This window comes from Lygodium microphyllum, chromosome 24 (assembly GCF_053477565.2).
Source record: "Lygodium microphyllum isolate KBCC chromosome 24, Lygodium_microphyllum_v1.1.10, whole genome shotgun sequence".
Lineage (NCBI taxonomy): Eukaryota > Viridiplantae > Streptophyta > Polypodiopsida > Schizaeales > Lygodiaceae > Lygodium > Lygodium microphyllum.
The window spans coordinates 54397212-54416155 of NC_141158.1; the positions used below are offsets into that span (position 1 = coordinate 54397212).

General features: G+C 40.7%; 1 protein-coding gene across 5 annotated transcripts in view; it reads left to right on the forward strand.

Moving 5' to 3' along the window:
* Window positions 1-11472, forward strand: part of LOC148015109 (uncharacterized) — a 33511-nt gene extending 22039 nt beyond the window's left edge. For 2 of the 5 annotated variants that reach the window (XM_087665957.1, XM_087665958.1), the window contains exons 6-7: window positions 9425-9724; window positions 10000-11468. In XM_087665957.1, the coding sequence (XP_087522083.1) occupies window positions 9425-9724; window positions 10000-10194 (495 nt within the window). In that variant the 3' untranslated portion in view covers window positions 10195-11468. Of the gene's footprint in view, window positions 1-9424; window positions 9725-9999 lie in introns of all 5 variants that reach the window. The other 3 variants (XM_087665959.1, XM_087665960.1, XM_087665963.1) reach the window with 3 other exon arrangements.
* The last annotated feature ends 7472 nt before the right edge of the window (window positions 11473-18944 follow it).

Here is an 18944-nt window from a genome sequence, read left to right on the forward strand (position 1 = left end):
GTAGATTCAATTTGATTAAGCACTGGATTTTGGGAACTTGGTACAGCTCAAGAAATCCGAGATTGAATGAGAAGTGGTAAACCTCCTTTTTGTGTGGGCACAGTGCGTGAGAGAGAGAGAGAGAGAGAGAGAGAGAGAGAGAGAGAGAGTCTCCTTGGAATCCTAAATCCTTCATATTGTAAGTTGTGATTGTCGGTCCCTATATTGTCTGAATATTTTGCGGTGCGCCTGGGGTTCCTTGGAAAGGAAAGTTCTTGACGTCGTATCGGCGTCCTAACGATGGGCTCAGGTCATGTTTGCCCCTGGCTCTACATTTGTGGCTTATGACGATATGCGACGACATGACGGTTGCTCTAAAATTTCACCCGCACCTTCAGTTTTGGAAGGGATTGGGTAATAACACACAGAGGTGAAACTCTCATAGCACTCACCCGCTTCTCTTAAACCCTCCTCGAAATATATCTAAGCAGCCACTTGGGCCACTACAGGGTTCCTCGGTGGGTACCTGCATAGCTCCACTACTGAGCTGCCAAGAAGAAGAGAACAGAAGCATTCCAATTGCGGAAGAGGCAGCTCGGAACAAAGGGTCTCATGTCTCGGCTTAGCTTAATGCTGTAGAAGATGAGCTTGTGACCTGGCTTCAGGATCCCCTCTAGCTTGCCCCACTCGAGTCGAGTCAAAGCTCTGACATCTTTCCCCATTGGTCTTTGGGCGAGGGCGCTCTTGCAGCTTCCTCCCTGGTTCGAACTACGGCTTCCTCTGCAGTTACTACCAGTAATTACACCTGCACCAGCCAGTTAATTACCTCTTCTGCATTCAAATATTCCCCTCAGCCACTGCAAGAGCTGCCCGATTGGATCCATAGAGATGCCCTAAGTTTGGTCTCCACAGAAATGTCGCAGTCTGATCGAGAAAGCGAGAGCAAAGGCAGTTTCCTCACAACCTCAACCGCAATCGTTTATCAACAATCCAGCTCTGCACACCCACCAGTTTGGTCATCTTTTAACAGAAAACCTTATCCCACACTGCAGCATCCATACTTGCACCTTCAAGCAAAGGCAAGCTGACTGCAGGTCTCAACAGTGGCAAGAGGAGGTCTCATCTTGAACAGTTGCCTGAAGGACCAGTCCATCGGATGGTAGAGAAGGTGGAGAGAAAGGGGAGCACTAATAATTCAGCATTGCAACCATTGCCACAGGGTGATGCAGATCATTGGATGAACAAAGAATCGGGCTTGCATATGCAGATTGTTGGCCCCTCTAACTGCATTGCTGATGAGGTTAGTTTGGATCAAGCAGTCCTGAGTAAAGTTTCAGCATCGAAACAAACGCCACCCATTGGCATGAAAGGATGGCTCAACAAGGCCCCACCCTGGCCTTCAATTACTAGTCTCTCAGGTTCAGAGGAGAGAGGTAATTTTTTGAAGCAACCAGAAACTGCTAGCAAACCATCAGTGGCAATAGGAAGGCGTTACCTTCAAACAGATGTTTCAAATTCAGCTGCGGAGGAAGCTCTTACATTGGGTGCTGGCCGTGCAGCAGGTATCATAGAACCATTATACGACAAAGCATTCAGTCGTGTCCTAACTTCTCTACAACCTCAGCAGGCCAGATTGGGATGATCATGTGTTGCAAGTCATGCATCTTACTTGGTTCCAGAGATGAAACAATTGTTTTCCCCGATGGCTTCTAATTCTCCAATGCTACCTCCCAGGATAAAGGCATTCGGCTCTTATAGATACATGCTTTCTTCTCAACCAGCTTCAAGAACATATCTTATGCTACTAAGTATGCATTCAACTAATGAGACTACTACTTCACCTGGCAGTGGAAGCCAAGATAGCAAGCAATGGACTAAGTTTAAGACGATAGTTGAGGGTAGTAGCTCTAAACATGGTTCTTTAGAGTCTTCTACAACTGATGTGTTGGCCTCCGAGGAGTCTGAGTGTCATGAGGACATGTATTTTTGAAACCTCACTTAACATGTGGATTAATTTTTAATCACATGATTAAGTAAATGTTGCACATGTGAGGTGCAACTGGGATTGAAGTAAATTAATGAGCCCGGGACCCGAAGAAATCACGGGATGTCAAAGGCAAAAGTTGCTATAAGTTATGCCACACAGGTACTTGGTGGTATCTGGTGCCAGTTGTTGGCCTAGGTCATTCATTTTGGCGATAAGTATTAGTTGGTGACACTAGAGAAGTGGCGTGTAATGGTACCTAACGCCAATCTGATGGTCAAAGATGACGTAGAGATACACTCGGGAATGGAAGTTGCCTAGCCAATTTAATTATTGGCTAGTCAGATTATTTTTCAGGGCACCGAAATAATTATTAGATTAATTTTCTGTATTTAAAGACTGAAAATTAATATTTAATTATGGATAAGGCTGGAAAAACCATTCGAGAAGGCTGCCATTTGTCAAAAATGCCCATGCAAGACTGAAAAACGTCTTTAGAGGCTGGAGAGGCATTTTTAGTGTATTCAACTTGCAAGAGAGAGGGAGGAGAGGATGTAGGTTTGAAATGCAGCTATTGGAGGACCTTCTGAAGCCAGGGGTAGGAGAAGACTATCAACAATAGATGATAGCATCTATAGGTTGTTGAGAAAGGGTAGCAGCAATAAATGACTGATTTTCTTCAGTTCTTTGCATGTACAAGCTGTTGTGGCAGTGTAGTAGCTGCATTTGATCGATTTTCAGTCATTCCTCTCGACAAAACTCTGAATCTCTCTACAGCTTTCTCTCTCATCTCCCAGTCATTTCATAGCCTTGCTCAGAAGATCTCAGCATTTGGACCCTTGGAGGTTGAGAAATTTTCAGATTTCTCTGTTGTAAACCCTAACCTGTAGCAAAAATTAGGGTTTAGTAGCAGTCTTGAGAAGCGTGCCAGAAATTAGAAGCTCCAAGACTTGGATTCAACAGGGTTGAAGCTGTTTTTAAGCCTATTCAAGTGGAGGGACTAGCAAATAATTGAATTTGGGGCATTTTCCATCTCTATGAAAGCGGGTGAAGGCCAATTGATTGCCCGAAATCAAGGGGCAAATCAATTTAAAGACTTGTTAGTGATTTTAAACAGCAAGGGGAGTTGGAATACCGAAAGGGATTGGGAGAATCCCATTGTAAATAAATTTCTTTTCAATAAAGCTAAAGAAATACCGAAAGGGGCGCCAATTTTGGAGCCAATTGAGTGTGCATTGTCCAAGATCAGTAGGTAAATTTGTATTTTCAGATTTGCACTAATTGTTTGCTACTGTAATTAAGTTGTAATCAGGGATTTACCACCCATCCATGGAAGGAAGGCTGGTTACATGGTTCCATTGCTGGGATACCATCAAATCCTTTGAATTGGTGGGCCCGTGGTACTTGATTGCAACTTGGGACTATTGCATTATTGCTGAAATTGTTCTCAGCAGTGAATTACAGCAAGCATGTCTTCACATGGTGATATGGGATCAAGTGGAGAGGATGTATCACTCCTTGGTCAATCACGTGGTGAAGGGGGAAATGCAATGACTGATGTTGGGCATGGTTCTCAGCATGGAGAGCATGCTGAAAATGTGGGAAATGACCCAAATGTTGGTACTTCAATGCATAAAGAGGTTGATGACCAACAAGGGGCTGAAGAATTTGATGATAGCTTCAAGGATTGAATGCGTATAGTAGCAAATCTTTTTGCTGAATTGGCAAAGGATCCCCAGTTTACTTGATTCTTGAATGCCCCAAAGGAGAGCAAAGGCAAAGAGAAGAAGACACCTTCTACAGCTTTGAGACAGTCACAAGAACCGACGGAAATGCCTAAGCCTTCTTTAGAAGAGCCCGAAATGCTTGATGAGCACAAACAATTGGTATTCGTGGGGCAGTAAGTGCAAATGCATGGCCAACTTGGTAGTGCCAATCTAGAGGAACATGGGCAACAAGGCAATAATTATGCACATGCAAGCATGGGACAACAAGGATACTTTGGTGGTGATACCATTTTTCATGTTATGATTGGACACACACCGCATATGGGAATGTATGGCACAAATCCCTATGGTATGCAATAGCCAATGCATGGCTCACAACACCCAATGTATCTGGGTAATGCAAGTGGAATGTCTAATCCCATGTATGGCAGCATAAGCATGATGCTTGGGCACAAAGCAAGCCATATGGATATGTATTGGCACCCCAAGGACTGTTGGAGCACAAGGATTTGGTGCTGGTCATGTAGGTGCTTTAAATAGTGCTGGTTTTTATGCAAATACAGTCAATGCACCTTTTTTGCAGCAGCCCATTTATGATAACTTGACTTCCATAGGTCGTCGAAGGACTATGATGAAGGTGGCAAAAGCGTGAAGTTTGAGCCTTTCAGTGGTGCACAAGATAGGCTGAAAGCACTTGTTTTTATTCAGCAGTTTGATGTAGCCTATTCTGGAGGTAACTTCACAGAGGTATCTAAGATACACAAGGTAGCCACATTTTTGAAGAGAAATGCATTGCAGTGGTGGTCTACACTTCTTATTCAAGGGAAGTCATCTACCACTTGGGTCCAGTTCAAGCAAATGTTTGCCTCAAATTGGTTGACAAGTATTTTTGAAGTAGACATTATGACAGCTTGGAATCAGTTGAATTCCAAAGACTGCAACTTGGATCAGTATAATAAGACGTTTTGGAATGCATTGCTGTCAGTTACTTCTTATCGCACAGTACCCCTCCATGAGCAGATGGAGAAGTATATTTGTGTTTTGCCAAAGGGTATTCGGGATTTTTGCATTAAGTCCACTGTTTTCAGCATGTCACAGCTTATAGAAATTGCTACTACAACCGACACATTGTTGCGTGGAAAGGATGCAAGATTCCACGATAATGATGCCAAGTCACATGTCAAAGAGTCAAAGGTTGAGAAAAAGGGTAAATCTGAAAATCAGGGCAGATCTGAAAAATAGGGTTGGAAAGAGGAACTGATTGCAAGGAAAGAGTGGTAAAAGTGATGCACTGTCACGTAAACTTCAGTTGTCGGCTATCAATATGGTTTATCACACCGAGTTGGATGCCATGAAAGAGCAATATATTACTGATTCGAACTTTGCTAGTGTTTATGATCAGCTTTGCAGTGGCCAAAGGCATGGACACTTTGTGTAAGAGATGGATTTTTTATGATGCATGGACGATTGTGTGTCACAAAGCAGTTAAGGCCTAGAGTTATCACTGAAAGTCATGCTCCTTCGTATGCAGGACATAGAGGTATTGATGCCACGGTCAAGGTAGTGGAGCATTTTTTTTATTGGCCAGCTTTGAGGTATGATATAGAACAGTTTGTTAAGATAAGCATCGTATGCTAGAAGGTAAAGCATGATAGGCAAAAGATGCCGGGTTTATTGCAGCCCTTGCCTATTCTAGATAGGCCTTGGCAGAGCATTGCAATGGACTTTATTTTTGAGCTTCCTAAGACACCTACAGGGAATGATGGGATATGGACTATCATTTGTAGGTTTAGCAAACAAGCCCATTTTATTCCGGTGAGGAAGAAAATAAAGGCTGGTCATATGGCACGATTGTTTTTACAGTACATCTTTAAGTATCATGGTATGCCAGAGTCGATCATTAGTGATTGAGACCCCCGGATGACCAATTTATTTTGAAAGGGCTTGTTTGAGAATATGGGTATCACTTTGAAATTCTCATCATCCTTCCATCATGGTATGCTAGAGTTGATCATTAGTGAGATCATTAGTGATCGAGACCCGTGGATGACCAATTTATTTTGGAAGGGCTTGTTTAAGAATATGGGTACCACGTTGAAATTCTCATTATCCTTCCATCCGCAGACAGATGGTCAGTCTGATGAAGCAAATTTCACAGTGTTAGATCTTTTGAGATGCTATGTTTTAGACCATAAGACACAGTGGGAGCAGTATTTACTTTTGGTTGAGTTTGCTTACAACGGTACAGTGTATAGTTCTATGGGCAAAGCTCCATTTCAGGTGGTTGAGGGTGGCAAGAAGGTATCACCTATTCTGCAAACTAAGGATAAGATCTTTGAGGCTGATTGTTATGTAGAAAACTTGGATGTAGTCTATGCAAATATAAAATATGTACTTCGGAGATTTGCAAGAAAAGCAAAAGAGGGCAGCTGATCGCCACAGACGTGCTTTGCAGTTTGCAGGGGGTGATTATGTATTGCTGTGTTTTAAAAAGGCAAGGTTGAAAAAGATGAAAGGAAGAGAAAGATTGTATCTGAAGTTGAGTATGAGATAATATGGGCCCTTCCAAGTGTTGGAGAAGATTAGCGATGTGGCATATCGACTGAAATTACCTTCATATTGGCGGATACACAATGCCTTTCATGTCAGTTTGTTGAGGTCTTTTCATGGTGATGCACTGGAGGATATGTTTGCTGAAATTCAGCTTGAGGTTGAGGAGCTAGATGAGATTTTGGTACCTGAGTAGATTTTGACACATAAGGAAAGAAATGTCAAAGGTAAAGTTTCTTGGAGATACTTGGTGAAATTTCAAAATTATTCACCAATGGATGCTAAATGGATGGAAAAGGATGACTTGGTAGATCATCCTTAGTTGCTTTACCTAGATGCCTTTCAGTTAGAGCCGACTTTAGTTTGGGCTCCATCGGGTTCAGCAGAGCAAGGGTTCAAAGTATTGCCTGATGCTCAAGGGGGAGGTAGCACTTCCACTCCTCAGTAATGGACAACTCTCGTATGTAGTGGATCTCGGATGTATTCAGCATGCATCCAAGGTACTGCGTTGATAGTATGTTTGCCATGAGGTCACTACATAGTGTACTAGTCATTGTGAGATGTATGCAGATGAGTATGAGTTTTACCAGGGCACTAGAACTATACTTTTGCATAAGCTTATGATCAATTTAGTATGAATTTTGCCTCTTTGAGACAAAAATTCTAATAAGTTTCAGCTCAAATTTTTATCAGCTTGAGAACCATTTATGGCCACTTTTTGGATCAATTGTGCATTAGTTTTTGCAATGATTGTTGGTCAGTTTTGCCAATGAGTTTGTGATCAGTTTGGGGTCACATTTGTAGTAGTTTGTGATCAGTTCTCAAATTAGCAGGTGATCAATTTATGATCAAATTATGCTCAATTTTCAATGGTTTACATCTAGTTCCATGGACAACAGCATATATTATGATGCCATTGATGTTTTAGCCATGGTTTATGCTTGGTTTTTGCTATACTATGGTTTGGTTTTGCCAGATGAGTTGAGCTCATGAGAAATGGACATGTCACATAATAATCTGGCAATGTTTTTGAGATTCTTTGTGAGTCTTATGTTATGTTATGTTGGCTGGTAATTTTCAGCATATGTTGGGTATAGGAATGGTTGAACAGCAATGTGTAATGTTGTGTTGACTATGATATCCTATGGAAATTTCAATGTAGTACTTTGCTTTTGGTGCATTTGGTAGTGCAATCGAGGACAATTGCAAAGATTTCAAGGGGGAGGGCTGTCATGAGGATATGTATTTTTGAAACCTCACATAACATGTGGATTAATTTTTAATCACATGATTAAGTAAATGTTGCACATGTGAGATGCAATTGGGGTTGAAGTAAACTAATGAGCTCGGGACTCGAAGAAATCACAGGATGTCAAAGGCAAAAGTCGCTATAAGTTATGGTGCACAGGTACTTGGTGGTATCTGGTGCTAGTTGTTGGCCTAGGTCATTCATTTTGGCCATAAGTGTTAGTTGGTGACACTGGAGAAGTGGCGTTTAATGGTACCTAACGCCAATCTAATGGTCAAAGATGACGCAGAGACACTCGAGAATGGAAGTTGCCTAGCCAATTTAATTATTGGCTAGTCAGATTATTTTTCAGGGCAACCAAATAATTATTAGATTAATTTTCAGTATTTAAAGATTGAAAATTAATATTTAATTATGGATAAGGCTCGAAAAACCATTTGGGAAGGCTGCCACTTATCAAAAATGCCCATGCAAGATTGAAAAACGTCTTTAGAGGCTGGAGAGAGGCATTTTTAGTGTATTCAGCCTGCAAGAGAGAGGGAGGAGAGGGTGCAGGTTTGAAATGCAGCTGGACCTTCTGAAGCCAGGGATAGGAGAAGACCTATCAACAGCAAAGCATCTATAGGTTGTTGAGACAAGGCAACATCAATAAATGACTGATTTTCTTCAGCTCTTTGCATGTACAAGCTGTTGTGGCAACGTAGTAGCTGCATTTGACTGTTTTTTAGTCATTCCTCAACAAAACTCTGAATTTCCTCTCTCTACAGCTTTCTCTCTCATCTCCTAGCCATTTCACAGCCTTGCTCGGAAGATCTCAACATTTGGACCCTTGAGGTTGAGAAATTTTCAGATTTCTCTTCTGTAAATCCTAACCTGTAGCAAAAATTAGGGTTTAGTAGCAGTCTCAAGAAGCGTGCCAAAAATTAGAAGTTCCAATATTTGGATTCAACAGGGCTGAAGCTGTTTTTTAGTCTATTCAAGTGGAGGGACTAGTAAATAATTGAATTTGGGGCATTTTCCATCTCCATGAAAGCGGGTGAAGGCCAATTGATTGCTCGAAATCAAGGGGCAAATCAATTTAAAGACTTGCTGGTGATTTTAAACAGCAAGGGGAGTTGGAATACCGAAAGAGAGTGGGAGAATCCCATTGTAAATAAATTTCTTTTCAATAAAGCTAAAGAAATACCGAAAGGGGCGCCAATTTTGGGGCCAATCGGGTGTGCATTTTCCAAGATCAGTAGGTAAATTTGTATTTTCAGATTTGCACTAATTATTTGCTGCTGTAATTAAGTTGTAATCAGGGATTTACCACCTATCCACGGAAGGAAGGTTGGTTATAGTGAGAGACTGAATCTTGTGATCGAACATCTCCAATCAAATGTAGAGCACTTGCAGAAAGATGTTGGTGCTGCTGTTGGTTCGGGTGCTGCAGTATTAATTCAGCCCCATGAGAAGAAAACTGAGTGTCACGATGTGCATTCTGGAGGCTCACACACAAGTGAGAATATTAGGGAAGCCTTATCAAGTGGGAAGAGAAAACCTGAAGATTCTGAAGGACAAAGCGAGGTATAACCAGTAGATCTCTACTTTAAGCTTCAGAATACATGCAATTGATAGTGAAAGATTCTGAAGGACAAAGCAAGGTATAACCAATAGATCTCTACTTTAAGCTTCAGAATACATGCAATTGTTAGTGATTATACTGTGCACCTTCATTTGTTCTAAGCTATGTTTTAAGTCTCGTACAAAGCTGCCTTACTGGATGAAGCCATTGAATACATCAAAATGCTTCAATTGCAATTGCAGGTGACCTTCCGTATTGGTTAGCATTTGCTATTTTTCTCATAGATTTGAGTCGACGTTTTTCAAAGTTGTCTTTGTGCACTACGATTAATTATCAGGGGTCTATCTTTTCAGCAATTTACGGTGATGCAGGTGATGTCCATGAGAACCGGGGTAAGTGTGTCACCTGCATATCCATCAGGATCGCCACATGTTCAGGCTCCAATTAATCCAGCTCAGTCTTTAGGAATAGGACTGAGTGGGGGATTTCCGGGTGGGGTTGCTGAAACAATCCAGAATAAGGTCCTAGCAATGGTAGAAGTGACGTATGGAGCTCCAACTAGACCACTGTTGAACTTGCTACTTTCCCTTTCAGCACCAACAAGCTCTCTACCTCAATTTCATCCCTTGAGTACCACTGGGTCTACACCAATTCATTTCCCCCACCCTCAGGTACAAGATTAAGTTGGAGTTGAGAGTGATGTCGCACATTGACTAGATATACTAGAGGTCTTTGCACTCTTATTTAGGAAATCCATCATGAGTTGTGGAATAGTTGGGTGCTTCCAGTCCAAAAGAACTGTGTGAAGTCCTTTCCCTTTGAAATGCGAAAGCAAAGTTGCATAATAAAAATCATGGTGATCATGGGACTGGATTAGACAAGTGACATGAAAATGAGGTATTATACGAAATTTAGATTCATGACTGTCTTTTCATATGTGCTGTAGGCCCTGTCATCTAGTAATGTAGGCATCCACAATACATTTTTGCAGCAGCATCAGCAACTCCAGATGCTGAAACAGGAGCAGTTAGAGCAGTTTCATCAATGTCAGCAGCAAGAGCAGTCACAACAAAACAAGAAGGCACAAGATTCAACAAACGAACAGGAACAGGATCAACTGCATCACCAAGAAGAGGAGTAGAGGACTGCATAGCTGGTGTTAACCTAATGGCAGAAGGTGCTTGTTTACAATATTGGGCTCGACTCTTATGGATCCCGACTGAATAGCAGTGATGAAGTTGTTAAAAGTAACTGTAGTTTTCCCAGATTGCAAGGCTATACTTAAAAGACAAGGGGATAACGTAAAGGAATCCAATCAAGGTGGCTGATTTATCTGAGTATATGAGACTGGCTTAGTCAGATGTAATTCTTACAGGTACATCAAATGCAATCCCTACAGGCAGATTCCGGGATCAACAATCATCACATGAGTGCCAACTAACAACAATTTTGGCGGTCCATAGGGCTTTCGAAGTGAGGGATGGCTTCCATCCGACAGAATGTAAACTAAGAAGAGGCTTTATGCCTGTAGATGTTGCAACGCTCTTTTCTTGCAGCCGCGTTAGACGTCCTTGTTTGTGATTAGATGGTGTATTATTTGTTCGGCAAGATGGTACCTGCGTGGACTATACTGTGGGTTTATCAGAATGGGAGACGTGAATGCAAGAGAATGAGTACAATTTCACCACATATATGAGTAAAATCTCACTCCATGCATGAGTGAGCGCCTCCCTTATGCCATGGGGCGCAACTCCACACAACATCTTTCTTTCATAGTAGACAAGCAATTAGGTTATAGCCTGCCCAAGAGCTGGAGAGACTAAGGAGGGACTGAAGAGAGGCAAGCGTAACTTAGACTGGGTTCAGACGAGCAGCAGAAGGGACTCCTTCAAGACCCTCGGCATTCAGCAAAAGCTCTCTTGCCTCCTTGTGACATGCTCTGCTTTCGGCTTCACCGTCCACACTGAAGAGGCGGAAGGTTGGTCAGATTTGCACGGTGGTTTGGATATCCACACGTGTGTGCCCCGCCCACACCCACCACTTGTTGGAAATTCGCATTGTCCTTGGCAATTGTGTTTGTAAATATCAAAAGATGACTACATAAAAATGATTAACAAACTGACCTTTGCTTTTAGGAAGTGTTTTCCTTGTTGCCTTTGTGTTCTAGTAAGTTTTCAAGTCCAACTACAGACATCTAAAACTTATGAGAATGTGTGCACACTCAACTATAGTCCGTTGCCCATCCAAAAGTGTGCAAACTCAAGATATGAAGAAGCCCCTTCCACCTTGACATTGAGAACACACCTTTGTGCTCCAGTTATGGTGTGTAATTGCTCTTGAGTTGTGCCTAGTCTAATCACAACTATAGTTAACAATTAGAGTTTGGATCATTAAGCTGTCAAACATCTTTTAATCACATTTAGTTATCGTATGTTGGAAGTTGGTTTGGACACATTTGTACTAGAAGCAAATTATCAATTGGACATTTGAGGAGTTAAATAACAAAAAGTATTTATATTAAATGTGTCTTTTAAAGTCATACATCATTAATAGCTACTAACATTCTTTGCAACATCACAATACGTTGATAAGAGTATGTAGTAGACAATGTAATTTCCTTGACCAAAGGTAAGAATCTAGCCATATATGAGCGAGTGGACAAAAAGTACTAACACATTACTTATAGATTGCTCTAGATGTTAGCAAACACAACAACAAGTACTCTTCATCCAAAGAAATTTAGTTGGGAAGCTTTTGCCCCTTTTGCATGGGGACCTGCTCCTTATGTGAGTGGTGGTAGAGAAATGCTAGCAAACTTTAGAAGTCACCAAACAAAGAATGAGCACTTATCATTAGCATATTTCTAGTCAATACAGTCCTAACAACAAAAACAAGTCTCCAATAAAAAGGGAAAGCTTCTGAGTCATTTGCCTAGGGAATGAGAAACTCCATCTTCTTGGACTTTGTGAAGGGCTCCAAAATGAGCCTTGAGATGGAAAATTGTTTACCAATTTTATCTTGTTACCAAATCCAACATATTGATTTAGTTCTTGTAAGGTTTCTTGAGAATAATTAACTCTCTCATTTTGCGTCTTATAAGAAAAGTTGTTCTTCATTGATAGTGGTTCATCAACATAAATGGATGACACTAGTAGTGCACGCTTGTGGCAAAAGCTATGATTAAAAGCTAGCCTTTCTAATCATGTTATTGTTTGCTTGAAAATGTTATGGATATCGCTCACAAATTCTTACTAACCTTATTAGTATTAAACCTTTAGTATTTGGACAATTGATTCTATCCATGGTCAAAGTGGTATTTAGCGTAGTAAAACCTTACCTTCTAAAATATCCATATTTAAACTTTCATCCAACACTAAGTAGCCTGGGATGAAATTTAGAAAGTAGTGGAGTTGCTTACTAGGACTACAATATATCTAGTGTATACTAATAAAATTTAAGATAGAATTGTTCACAAGATGTTTTAAAATGTCAAACTTTATCATTGAAATAAGCATTGTTAAAAGATTCAGTCTTTGTATAGTGGTATAGGTATCATAATAAGTGACGAAATAAGTGTTGCAAATGTGATCATATATAGCCACAATAATATCAATACATATTTCAATGCATGTAGAAAATAATATTGATGCATATATTAACATATGCAAAGGACAAAAAATAGAAGGATCTTGCTCTTTGTATGTTCTACTATGTTGTTGGACATGGACTAATATTTGAACTTGTATGAATCCCAATGGAATTATACTTTGGCGAAGAGAGGGATCACAATCAACATGCAAATTTTTTCTCAAATACCATTCACTACAAGGGAATAGGGCAATAGCGATGGTGATTTGCGAGCAAAATAGTGGCCTTGCTATCTGTGTCGTTATAAGTGTCGCTATGCGTAGTATCGCAAATTGAAATTTGCGATGCTAATAGTGATGCTTTAGCGATGCCAATAGTGACACTTGTGATGCCAATAGCAACACTTAGCAATGCTAATTGTGACACAAATAGCGATGTTAGTTTGAGAAAAAAGAAGCACAAAAAACTTGAGTGCCACATTTGCCACAAAAATGAGAGAGAGAGAGAGAGAGAGAGAGAGAGAGAGAGAGAGAGAGAGAGAGAGAGAGAGAGCTCCTCACTATCATCGCCACCACCATTGTCGTATGCGAAGAAGAGAGAGAAGTGTGTATGGGAGAAAGAAGGGAAGCTGCAAACAGAAGGCACAAAAGAATTCATCTTTGGGACTTTGAGATAGGTACATTGTCTCTTCTTGCTTTGTTTTTGTGTTTTTTTTTTGTTTCTCTTTGTAATGAAATGCATTGAAAGAGAGGGTGAAAGGGAGGAAGGGAGGGAGGAAGAAGAAGGAAATGAAGGAGGGAAGGAGAAGAAGAAAGGGAGAGAAAGGAGGGGAAGGTAACAAAGAGAAAAAGGAAGAGAGAAATGAGATATGAAGGGAGACAGGAGAATGAGTGAGAGAAATGAGAGAGAGGGATGAGGTAAAGAGAGGAAGAAGAGAGAGGGAGAGAGAGGGGGAGAAAAAGAGATAAGAAGAGAGAGAAAAAAAGAGATAAGGAGGAATACAAATAAAGAGCGAGAGAGAGGGAGAGCGAAATAGGGAAATAATGAGAGAATGGAAAGATAGAAAAATAAAGGGGGAGGGAAAACACAAAGACAAAGAGAGGTGGGGAGAGAGTGTATTTTAATATCCTTGTTTTTTAAGTTTTTTATTTTCTATATTTAACTTTGATTGTAACGAGATATGTTGAGTGAGAGTGGGGAGAGAATGAGAGAGAAATAGAAAGAAGGGAGGGAAAGGAAGAGAGAAAAAAAGTGAGAGTTAGGAGGGAAGATGAGAGGAGAGAGAAACAATGAGAGAGAGAGGGGGGGAAGAGAAACAAAGAAAGATGAAGGGAGACAAACGAAGAAAGGGAAAGACAGGGAGAAAGAGTGGCGGGGAGAGAAATAGAGATGGGGATAGATAAAGATCGAGAGAGTGGGAGAGAAAAGGAATGGACAAAAAGAGATAGAGGGAGGTAAACAAAGAAAGGGAAAGAGGGAGAGAAAGAGAGGTGGGAAGAGAAATAGCGAGGGGGATAGATAAAATAGATAAGGGTAAAGAGAAGGGGAGATAAAAAGAATGGAGAGAAGTAGAGAGATGAGAGAGAGGGGGGAAGAAACAAAGAGATGAAGGGAGGCGAACAAAGAAAGGAAAAGGGAGAGAGAAAGAGGGGTGGGGAGAGAAATAAAGAGAAGAGAGAGAAAAAGAACGGAGGAAAATATAAGAATGGAGAGTGAGAAAGATAAGAAGAGATTAAAATGGAGGAAGATCATCAATAAGAGAAACATGAACATATTGTTTATCGTAACATAGACTAAATGGAGAACAATGATGGTCATAACATTCAAGATCGCGAGGTGTATCTTAATCAGTGTGCCCTTGTGTCCTTGCACTCAATGCAAGTTGGCAATCAAATGAAAGCATCGCTTGCTCATAGACCATGCACGACACTTCGACGAGTTTCAATCGAAGATCATTGATTAGGCGATCTGAGACTTTGAGCGAATGGTAAGAAAAGTGTGTATCAATCATGCTTTACATTAGCAAAGTAATTGAATATTACATGCAAAAATATTAGATGTATCCTAGAAATTTATACAGAAAGGTTATGCTTTATCCCAAGGAATGCACCTATTGCAGCCCCTCATAAGAGTTCATGGACATACGATGGATGGAGTGCTTAAGCCAAGACATCAATTGGAGGGCACACTATACACTACACCCTTGATACTAGAGGTGATAGTGGACTTTTTGGACCTTTCTCCAATCTTGGAGCCTGAGATGGAAACAATGATCGATGCATTACTACCCATGGATGCCCAGTCATTTGATCGACTAAGAGAGAAAGCGTCTATATCATTGTATGATGGGTGCTGAGTATCTCAATTAAAGATGATGCTTGCGCTCTTAAGTGTACAGATAAAGTATGGGTGGAGCGATGTGAGTGTGTCAGAGTTGTTTAGGTACATTCTACACTCTATTGATTTTGACTTCATTATAAAAAACACTTTTTGTGCTATTCAAGGGTGGGTTTTTATTTTTCCAGGATACTAAAATATCACATATTACCACCTAAAAATGCGATACCTATCTCGTGATGATAGATGATTGGTATTACGAAAGCTTGGCATAGACTATAACAGGATCCATGCACGTGTCAACGATTGTGTGCTATTTCGAGGCGACTATGGGACTTTGGAGACATGTCCGAAGTGTGGTGCTTATAGTTATTGACAAGACAGGACTTGCAAGGGCAAAACCGCCCCTCAGAAGATTATTTGACACCTTTCACTTATGTCATGTATACATCAAGCATGGTGAGATTGACAATGTGACATGTGCAGAATAGATCGACAGATGGATTCCAACAAATATCAGCACATTTACTGCATGGAGCCAAATTGACTTCACCTTTCTAAGCTTTGCATGATAACCAAGGAATCTTCAGCTTGGTCTTGCTATGGATGGCATGAATCCATTTGGTCTCCACTCAACTTCTTACAATGTGTGGTATGTAGTCCTTATAGACTACAATACCCTGCCATGGCTTTCTACGAAGAAAGGACATTTGATTTTTATAGCTTGCTCATTCTTAGGCTCTACAAAGTCAAGAACATGCCATATCTATCTCTGTCCATTAGTTGATGAGCTTAAGATTTTGTGGGAGAAGCGGGTCACTATGGAAGACATAAGTAAGCATGATGATTGGCGGTCCACTAATATACAAGCCTTTCTGATGTGGACCATGCATGCTTTTCAGGATTCGGAGAGTACTCATGTAAGTGGACTTCTGTTTTTGTTTTTGATATCTAACATGGCTTGTTCAAGTTTGTGTTGACTAGATAGGGGTATTGTGATAGCTCTGGTTACCTCAAGTTATCATACATGTCCATTGTGCGGGCCATAGTTAAGACCTAGATCATAGACCATGAAGAATATGGTATATCAAGGACACATTACTTTCTTGCCGGAGGGTCATAAACTGATATTACAATATACATGTCTCATATCGACATTAAAAGCGACGCAACTGTTCATTATAAAAATTACCCTAGTTGTTGCTAAAAGCATTAGTATAAGCATCTCTACAAATTCGTCGCAGAAGGTGTCGCTATTTACATCGCAATCAGCATCACGAATAGCGATGCAAATAGTGATGTAAATAGTGATACGTGTGCAGTAAATTTACGATGCAAATAGCGACGGTTACAATATCGTGCAAAGTAATTACATGTTGGATACGTAATCGTCGTCAAGACACGGGCACAGAAACTTATTAAAACCACAAGACGACTGATAACTCATAAAATTCATATAAGACTAGTGATGGCAACTCATGAAATTACATAAAACTATGGGGATGAGAGTCAAAATAAACATGAAAATCTATATGTAAATATGCAAATTGTGAATTTATACAAATGATGATAAATACATCAAAGGAATGCTACATGGGAGATGGGAGAGACCTTCATATATCACATGACAAAAAAAGAGGATGACATGTGCTCCGCAAATCTAAGCATGTGCTATAAATCCTCGCCATCTGAAAGCTCGTCCGGATGCAAAGAAGCGTCGAATGGACTCTGCAAAATGAAGAGCTAGATAATTAGTCCCTTATACATAATACATCATAGAAAAAATTAGTGACTACTGACAAGAAACAAGATTGACTTACTAGGCCATCGTGCACATACAATCTATCGATAAGTACAGTGAGACTGTGTCTCTTTGCATATTGAGTCTCCAAACCTGTGAGATCGTGGTTTGTGATGGAGTGATGCAAAGAAAATAAAATAGCATTGTTAGAAACACGATTGTTATTGCTAGTACAAGTGACATTCCAAATAAGAAAGCGATAAAAACCAAAAGAAAACTTACAAAGTCCTCCAGATAAGTCCTATGGCCGCTACTCCCTAGATGATGCATGACCCCTGCCTCCAATCATGCCCACACTACCTCTTGCTATCACCATCGTTTCGGAGAATCTGAGGCCTCCTCCTTGAGCCTTTGCCAATCCTCTACATCTAGCCACTCGGGCTTTGAGGCACCACTCTTAAATGCCTTGCATGTGTCTGATCATTTGTGTGACATGTATGCACACATATAATCCATCATCTATCTATTGGAGAACCTCTCTACCGCCGTAGGTACCGGAAAATCCTCTTGCAAGGATGCCACTATGTATTTCTTGATCCCCTCTCAGGTATATTCTTCTAATGGTCTAGAACATTGTGCCTAAATACTTGTTGGCATAACTCCCTCATGCGAGACATCACCCTCCTCTCCTCACCATTCATGATTTAAGCACATGTCCTATCATATATGAGATAGCCGTATCCTACTGGGATATATCTAAGGTGTAGCCTCTCCCACTTGTGACCATGCTCATGGGCATAACTAGGAGATCCATGTATATCTGGTGTGCTGCAACAGGGGTAGTATTCCTTGGAGTGGCACCCATAGGGGTGCCACCTACTGCAGATGGCTGAACAAAACTTGAAGCTGCGGGAGTAGATGTCCCTATAGGCGTGTCAAATCTTGGAGGCAACAAGTATCCTCTAGATTGATGACATCGAGACACTGCATCGGTGTCTCCACAACACCCACTTGAGCCACCCTCTCTTTGGAATCGGCAGTACAAGAATGAGGAGTAGCAAATCACGACAATATAACTTTGAAAAAAATGCTACTAATTAAAACACATATATTAAAGTACCCTTAAAAGCGAATCATCAAAGAATTAATTAAGCAGATGCAAATATGACTCGGTCTATGGTCCCATGTGAATTTCCTAGCACAACTCAACATACACTAGAAGGTCTATAGATAGATCACCACAGAAAGAGGAGTCCATTTCATTCTCAAAAAATTCTTGGTCTCTTATCTCTTCGTCTACGTTACCCATGTATGCTCCAAGCCGTCTTCACCCTCCACCCCTTGCAATATCGACTCCTCCACCTGTATACTTTCCTGGTCTATGCTAGAAACATTGCTTTTATCATACATTCGCATACTCTGAAGAGGAGTTGACGGCACAACATACCACTATCAAGGTTGTCGGAGATTTGGATAGAAGATTACCTGCTCAGTATGACATATAAGAGTGAATCAACATTTGGGATTAATTTGATGTTTGTAATGCTTCAAATTTTTGACAGTTCATACTACACTGATCGCGATCACAGGGTGCCTCACTCTAGAAATATGCTTAACGATTTATAGGTTGTTGAATTTAGTGCAATGGATCTCATAGAAGGAGATTGTTGAGTCAAACTATCCAATAGTCAAGACTTTGGATAGACTTCGACTATTTCAAAAGCTATAATTCACTTCGGCAACAAGCTTCTAACTTACCTTCTTCTTGTGTTTGATGACACGAAGGCTCGAAGATAGTTCCACGACCACGATCAACAGAATCCAATACTATTACTTCTTCATATCTACCACCAAGCACACCAATGAGTCGAAGAGCTAGTAGAGAAGACGATAAAAGAAAGATGATGATGAAGAGCTTCACCTTCCCTCAGTCCCTCGCTTCTCAACACACCTCTCACTCCTCCCTCTTAGTCACTCTCAATACAATGGAAGCAAGATGATGGACTAGAAAGATTAAAGAGAAACCTTGAATAGTCATAGTGACACAGAGCTTCCATAGCATGAATGTGCCAAAAGGGCTCAATACAACTGAGACCACCTATCCTTATATAGACACAAGATTATGGTTAGGGTTAAGGTTTGTGACCCTTTTGCATTTAGGGCTTCCACAATAGTGAATTAGGGTTTGCACCCTCTTTTGGACATCTTATCCTTTTAGTGGGCTG